Source organism: Poecilia formosa, unplaced genomic scaffold (assembly GCF_000485575.1).
Source record: "Poecilia formosa unplaced genomic scaffold, Poecilia_formosa-5.1.2 Scaffold679, whole genome shotgun sequence".
In the NCBI taxonomy this organism is placed as follows: Eukaryota; Metazoa; Chordata; class Actinopteri; order Cyprinodontiformes; family Poeciliidae; genus Poecilia; species Poecilia formosa.
In genome coordinates this window covers 69323-77383 of record NW_006800618.1, presented here as the reverse complement: position 1 = coordinate 77383, position 8061 = coordinate 69323, and the positions used below count along the sequence as shown (strand labels likewise).

Sequence of the window (8061 nt, the reverse complement as noted above, 5' to 3'; positions counted from 1 at the left end):
GACTGAGTATGTAAAACCAATTAGATCTGACTTCATTTGATTATTCTTGTGAATTATGTGTCCTGCCCTTTTATGTTCATGTGATTTTTATTGCTCGAGTTGGTGCAATCCCCATTTTTGTTCAGTTTTGTTCATTTTTGTTATCGTTCAAAACGAAAATTAGAAACGGTCTGTAAAAGAAAATACCAGAAAGGCAGTATGTACAAAATTACTTAGACTCTCCGCTTCTATCCTCATGTACAACTTAAATGGGTAAAGCTGCAATTAACAAATGTGATGGAATTCTGTCTTTCTAANGACTCTCCGCTTCTATCCTCATGTACAACTTAAATGGGTAAAGCTGCAATTAACAAATGTGATGGAATTCTGTCTTTCTAACTAAAAAAATAATTACAAAAAAACAAACAAAAAACATAAAATATTTGAAAATCAGACAACAGGCAAGTGAATCACAGCAACGTCATCAGCCAGTGTAATGCTGAACTGATGCGGTGAAGCTACCAGTAGCAGGAGCAGAGCTGCGCCAAAAGCTTACAAATACTGAAGAGAAAGAGAGCTGCCATCGATACAGTTGCAGTCAAGCATGTTTTACCAAGTTGCTCAAAGTCTAAACTGGTATTGTTGTGCATTTAAAGTGTAAAGTTTACCTTCGAGCAATCATCCCCCAGAGGAATCCCAGCGTCCTCCGTTTGTAAAAGTTTCCGCCAACGCCCCCTGCCGTCCTCTGAACGTCCCCCGGGGGGGGGGGCGGTACCGCCCCCGTTGAGAAACGCTGGTCTAGATCAGTGGTCCCCAACCTTTTTATTACCGTGGACCGGTCAAGACTTTTGCTGTGGAAATTTTGCTGCAGCCCGGGGGAACCGTCAGATAAGGCTTCTGCATGTTGGTGTTCCAGCTAAAGCCTGAATATACCCTATTTGGGTTGTCTTGGCCCTTTTATCGCAGCCTGTGGGGTTTACACTGACTGGGAACGAGAATACAACCTGTTGAATGTGACAGGTAGCCAATCAGAAAGCGCAGTGACGTAAGAACTGAGGGGAATCCTTAACAGCTGACATATCACGCAACTGAGAGTCTGGTGGATATCGGAGATGATATGTGGAAATGTTTATTATTATATGTAAAGGTCATTGGAGAATCGGCCAACAATTCTTAAATCTTGCCGTCTAAACCAGACTTAAGACTCACAAGCTCTACTCATCTCCTCTCGACCACTGCCCAAACGCTCTCTGACTCTGGTCGCTATGGTAACGTTTACATATCCCTTCAAAATAAGATACAGATGCGCCACAAAACGAACATTTTACTTTCGTGAAAATTTTAACTCACGATAATGACTAACGGAGCCCTGAGCTTGTTTCTCTGCAACGAGACGGTCCAATCAGGGAGTGATGAGAGACAATGACACCCAAAGTGTTGCTTATATCCACAGCCTGCTTGGTCTCTACGAGGTGAAGCAGTTTGAAGCCTCATTGCCTCATTAGCAGCCGGTCGCCGCATGTTACACAGAGCGGCTTGTAATGTTTGACTCACCTACCGGTCCGGGATAAATCCATCCTCCTGTCTCTTCTCTGGGCCTTTTCCCCTTTGCAAAGAAACTTTCCAAAGACATCTGATCTGTTTCTTACTCATTTTGCTGCTTGTGGGCTCAAAGTAACTGAGAGAATCCGGTTAAAGGGTTTTCAAAATAAAAGATCCTCCAGACTCAAATAATATATAAAACGGAAACATTTAATTATTTTTTGCACGGCCCGGTACCAATTGGTCTGCGAACCGGAACCGATCCGTGGCCCGGGGGTTGGGGACCACTGATCTAGATGATAATATAAAAAGCTATGGTGGGCTGGATTTTGTCCTTGAGTTTCACAGGTGATTTATATTGTGAAACAGCAGTTTTTGAATCTAAGGATAACTTTTATTAGATAAGAGTTATTCATTTAGCAAACTGAACTTCACTCATAAAGTAATGTGCTGGACAGAAAACAGGAAAATGTAACTTCTTATTTTTAATTTTATGTTTGAAGATGCATGTTTATTACACAGTTGTGCTCTGTAGTCTCCAAAATTGTCGTCTAATGCTCTTTCTCCTCTGTTTATTTGTCCACAGGTGGCTGTAAAGAACAACATTGATGTGTTCTACTTCAGCGTCCTCATCCCTCTGAATATATTCTTTGTTGAAGATGGAAAAATGGGTATGATTTTATCCACTTTGCTGATGCAGTGCAATAGACAGCAATACATATTTAATCATTCTTGTTGAAAATACTAAATTAATGAAGAAGTAAAAATATATACATGTTCTATAGAGTGTGGACTGAAATCATCTCTGAGATCCAGAAAGTGAAGCACAGTATAATCAAATTTTATAATTTCAAGAGATGCTTAAAGATAGCCAGAAATTTCAATCTTATCTAATTTAAAAGTAATAATTAACTCTTATGTGTACGCCTTGCCTAAAATGGTAAGAAAACTTACATCTTCCTTAGAAATGTTGGATCATCTTATAAAGTAATCAAGATCTATATTGATGACTGTGTCTTATTGTTTTCAGAGCGACAGGTGTTTCTGGCGACCTGGAAGGACATTCCCAATGAGAATGAACTCCAGTACCAGATCAAAGATTGTCACCTTAATGCTGGTAGGCACTGCCATCCATGTTTTGTTTGCATTTTAGTTCTTTGCACATTTTGAGTTTTATAGTAAATACTGGAGGCCCTTTATCAAAGATGCACTGAACAGAGTTTTGCAGCTGATTTCAAACACTAGTTCTTGCTAGTTCAGCTTATGCCGACTCGATGTTTCAGGGTTTTTAGCAAAATTAGCTTAAGATATCTTTATCATGTTAAGTTGCATTTCCATTGACCTTAAAAGTTAGCAAATTGGAATTGTGCAAATTTTCTTAATGAAAACATACCGATTTTGAAAGAACGTTTGTTGGTAAAAAGTTTTTGCTCTTGGATAAGGTGGTTTTTCAACTCTTTTAAAAATAGTGTATTTAAAACTAGTCCAATGGAAACGGTTCTTTCGCATCACACAAGTCATGTAATCAACAAGCAGATGTTACTCCTGAAGGAAAAGACAAAGAAGATGATGTGGAGTTGATGGAGGTGATGGCGCAGTACGTTCTTTGATGACATTGCGTGAACAAACTTATTGATGTGTAATTTTAAATATGTTTCTTATTTGTAGGAAACACCACAATTGCAAAATTGTGTTTTTTCTACTTTAGTGGAATATCAGCAGTTTTGCGCACATTTAGAATGGAAGCACAGCTATGTGTTGGTCATTGGCGCGGTTAGCATTAATACCGGCAAACTTGAGTCTCTGCATTTTCTCAAGAACAGTGATATCTGTCGAGGTTCAGGTTTTAGATGTTTCTATGGCTCAGTTCACTAGAATCCAAGAAATGTTTCGTCAGCAGGCCTCTCCACAACTGGAAGATGTTCTCAGCCAGTTATGCTGGCGCAGGGAGACAGAAGAGTGCGACGGGTTTAGAGATTAGAAAAAGATCGGGTTTTTGATCTGGTCGCTGGTCAGGGCTGATCAACCTGAAACTCCACCGAGTGTAATCAATAACTGATTTCTCTGTGAATCTCCAAGACTTACATTAACAGCAGATTTAAAGTTTGAATTCTTCTGTGGTTTTACTGATCCTGAATTTTTAAGATATTCTGCTCAGTTACTGTAATTAATTCTTCATTTGTCATATAATGCCATTTTTAGGTCCTGTCTCGTGTTAAGTCTAAAATCTTACTTTCTGATTTTTCTTCTTTCACCCACATGCTCACCTTTGGATACTTTGTTTTTTATCTAATCTGTTCAACTTCTTTGTTTTTGTTTCATGTAGAAGGGCTGTTAATTGTGCCGTTTCTCTCACAGCCATAAAAGCCCATGGTGGCTTGCAATATGAGGTAGACTTAGAACCTTGTGATCTGAAGGTTGCTAATAGATATTCAATAAAATCCTCTAAGAGCTAGTTGACCCTGTAGCAGTAGATGAATTTTGACAAAATGTTGGTTTACTTAGTTGTTTTAGCCTCTTGTTTTTGTGTATGTGTTTATTTCCTTAGTTTATTATTACTTCAAGCTTCATAAGTTAAGATATTTCATAATATGGACTGATTTTGATTCTGGTCTTACAGACACAGTGTCTGGCAAACTACAGAATAACAACGTCTACACCATTGCCAAAAGAAACGTGGAAGGCCAGGACATGCTGTACCAGTCACTCAAGTTGACCAATGGCATTTGGATCCTGGCTGAGCTCCGCATTCAACCAGGGAACCCCAATTATACGGTACAGAATACATGTACATGTCATACAGAGATTTATTTTTAGGAACTGATTTGTATTTCCTGCAAAGTAATTTGTTAATTTTTGATTAGCGATGCTGCATATAAACCAACCGTCAAGGTCTAACCTGAAAGAAGCAGCAAAGTACTCGTATGTCTGAGAGTTGTGTGTTGTTTTTTTTGTAAAAAGTAGTAGATTCCTACTATAAATGTACTGATTTGTGTTTCTAGAAAAGGGTCGTAAGTATTTGCCTACTTTGGATATCTGCAGGTGGCGCAGCACAAACACTGGGGGTCCACTGTATTTGTTTCTTTTGAAGTTTTACTACTATTTATTCTAACAATAGTTTTTTTTTTGTTTTTTGTTCCTTCTCTAGTTCTGGCTCCTTCCTTTCTGTTTTACAAATGAACTAAGCTATAAATACAGAACCCCCTCCCCCTAAAAATAGATGTTAAAAATGACATTGTTACTTTTTTCTTTTTTTTCTCCCCAGCTCTCTCTGAAGTGTCGGGCTCCTGAAGTTTCTCAGTACATCTACCAGATGTATGACTCCATCCTGAAAAACTGAGCTCATGGCTACTCTCCTCCTTCCTGGAAAGTGGCTGTTTATTTTCTGTGCTTATAACCAACTGCCAGAACAAGAGAATTAAAAAAGTAAATGAGAAATAATAATCTGAAATGTTAGGTGCATTTTCACTTTGAAAAGTCATTATTGTGGTTGACATATTTTCATTTTCTGTTGTTTTGGCAGTCTGGAATCGATGACTGTGTCTCTCAGTACACTCCCTGTTTATGCTTGTGTCCTAGTAAAAACACATTAATCATTCCATCCTTAACTCAGTGTTCATGTTGTGATTGATGGTGAAACTGTCCTGAGAAAGCTTCAGTGATGCCATTTTTTGTTTCCACTGCTTTAAATCTTTCTTTCTTTTGGATCTGCATGTAAAATACTATAGTTGCTTAATTGCTTGCCATTATTTTTAGTGAAGCATCACAAGAATCACAGTACACACACAAAGCACATATTAAATAGGTTCACCAAAAAAGTGTGTCAAGCATTTAGAGGCAAACAGTAATGTTTTTTACTTGTAGAAAACATAAATTGTTGCAAAATGGCAAATGGTAGAGAACATGAAGAACTGAATTGAATAAGATCTCGACCTCCAAGTCAGATTTATTGACTACAACTGGGTGTTTGGTGCTTGTTCTCTACTGCCATGTGTTTGATCTAAATAGTGATGAATTAAAAGTTAGTTTTTATGCATATGATGTTTAGATTATATACCTCATGTCGAACTTTTGTCCAGCAGCCTGTTAGTAATTTCAGCGTTTAGTGCATGCCTGATAAACATCTTTAATCTAAAAGACAAAAAGCACCCTCTAAATTTGACCGTTAAAATAATCACAGTAGCTGTTTTTCCCATACATTTTCATTATAAATATTGTTTAAATGCCTTGTTTTTCCCTCCAAGCATCTGTGCATGGCTTTGACATAATTTGTTATTCCGAGTTCATCAAGTATCTACCTCCATGTTTTCTTTTCTTTGTTTCTGTAATGTGCATTATTTATCCTTTTTCTCTTTTGAATTCTGATCCTGTTGTATTCATGCCAGTTTAAGGTTGTAACAAACCAGCCAAAATCCAGCTCACAGGACCAAGTGTTCACTGAACTGAAATGCCAGGTTTATGTTTTAATAATGTCTTGTCCTCATGAACTAATATCAGCATTGTGTGGTTTTTGCACCCTCAGGCACAGAGCTGTAGTGTGGTACAATAGTTATTAGTGTATGTTGTGTAGCGAATACAAAGCTTTTATCACACTGAAATTTAAATAAAGAATTCCCTCTATCTATTCCACAAATGCAGATGAATTTTACAGTTTTATTTATTATATCTGCTTTTTGCCTTTACACATTGAAATATATGTGAGACAAACTGGGTAATTTTACATTAAATCTTCTTGAAAATCAAGAAACTAAAATGAATTAGGATAACTTTAACACTGTCTTGCATGGATCCGTTGTGGCAGTGTTTCAAAGCCCAATTAGCTTTGGTGGAGCTGGCAGTTCATCAGTCTCAAAATCTGAAGTTTGTAAGTTCAACCCTCACACAGGGCATGTGTTTTGGATTTCCTCTCCTGAGTTCACAAGCTGCTCAAGCCTTTGCCATGTGATTTGTAATGGAAAATTTTATAATGTATTCTTCTGCTCTTGATATTTCTACATAATCTTATCATGAGATTGGTGAAGCTGCTCTCACATACACTTCTACAGTGTCGTATAACGGCAGGGGAGAGCTCCTTGATCCTGGACACTATCTAGTGTTACTTCCCCAGCATAGAACTCATCTGCCCTCTTTTGCATGAAAGAACAACCTCCTTTCCTTAACAATAGACAAATGACCAGACCATCTGTGTTGGGCTCCACAGAATTCTTGGTACATCACAATCTGATTCACACCTCTCATCCAATCAAGTCTCTCTTCTCTGACCAGAACCTATAAAAGGAAGCCAGATCCACTGTTGGTCAGAGCAGACTTGACAGACTCCTTTGACTCTGTATTTCTGTTCTCACCTTGCAAGGTTTTAATACATTTCTTCTTTCTTCTCATCCAGACTCTTGATAAAGTAATTTCTTCCATGACAGTTTCCACATCAGTCGTGGTCCGACATGACAGACGGATTTTATTGTCATTCAATTCTACATTTAAAAATGTACATATTGAAAGAAATTTTGTTGCTAGACTCCAATAATAAGTAATAAAAGTATCAATATAAATGTATACAACAAAAGATTAAATTAATCTTAGTAGTCTTATGGCAGGAGGAATGAAGCTGTTGTGGAATCTGGTTGTTCTGCATTAGAAGCTGCTGAATCTTTTCCCAGAGGGCAGCAGGGAGAACCAATCATGGTGATGGTGGAAGAGGTCTTCTGTGATTGGCTGAGCCCTGGACAGGGAGCGACTGGGAGCGGTGTCAAGGATGGAAGGAAGCTCAGTTCCTGACCTCACCACTCTATACGTTGTCAGAGGTGTTACATGCTCCAAACCTTAGAGATACTGCTGGTCAGTATGCATCATTGATGAGGAAGGGCGTGTGACTTGGCTGATTTTTCCTGAAATCAACAATTTCTTTTAACATTCAGGATTAGATGGTTTGTATCACACCAGTCCACCAGATGTTTCACCTCCTCTCTGTAGGCCAGATGAGACCAACCATTGTTGCATTATTTGCATACTTTAAGACATGGTTCATACTGAATCTGGCATGGCAGTCATGGGTCATCAGGGTGAAGAGCAGTGAGCTCAGTACACAGGCCTGGGGGGAGCCAGTGCGGGGGAGATGACCCTTGAAGTATTTTTCCCAACCCTCACAGGCCCTGGACAGACCTAGTCTGTCTGCGAGGAAATCCAGCAGCCAGTTGCACGGGGGGAGTTGAGCCCAAGGGGAGCTGGTCGGCTCACCAGGTGCTGAGAGATGATTTTGTTGAATGCTGACACACAGGGGGTCAGACCGTCAGTTCTTGAAACTCCCCACAAAAAAAGCCCTCATAAAAATGAACCTGCTGGACAGCAAACAAGGTAAGAAGCTGGCTGTGCCTGATGGAACCTGTCTCTTACAACCACAGAAAAAACAGTGACAGATTAGTGCAGTAGTTTCCAAACATTTTCTGGACGTCCCCCCCCTATGGATTACAAATAGCTGTCTAGTTGAGCTCGTGTGTGAGAGGGGGTGGGGGGGAAGATTCTTAGAGATTCCCTGTCACTAAG

General features: G+C 39.1%; 1 protein-coding gene across 1 annotated transcript in view; it reads left to right on the top strand.

The window, feature by feature from the left end:
• ap2b1 (adaptor related protein complex 2 subunit beta 1) overlaps positions 1 to 6158 on the top strand; it is a 29898-nt gene extending 23740 nt beyond the window's left edge. Inside the window, exons 16-19 of the mRNA XM_007542320.2 lie at positions 2108 to 2192; positions 2552 to 2638; positions 4142 to 4296; positions 4787 to 6158. Coding sequence (XP_007542382.1) covers positions 2108 to 2192; positions 2552 to 2638; positions 4142 to 4296; positions 4787 to 4861 — 402 coding nt within the window. The 3' untranslated portion in view covers positions 4862 to 6158. The remainder of the gene's footprint in view (positions 1 to 2107; positions 2193 to 2551; positions 2639 to 4141; positions 4297 to 4786) is intronic.
• The last annotated feature ends 1903 nt before the right edge of the window (positions 6159 to 8061 follow it).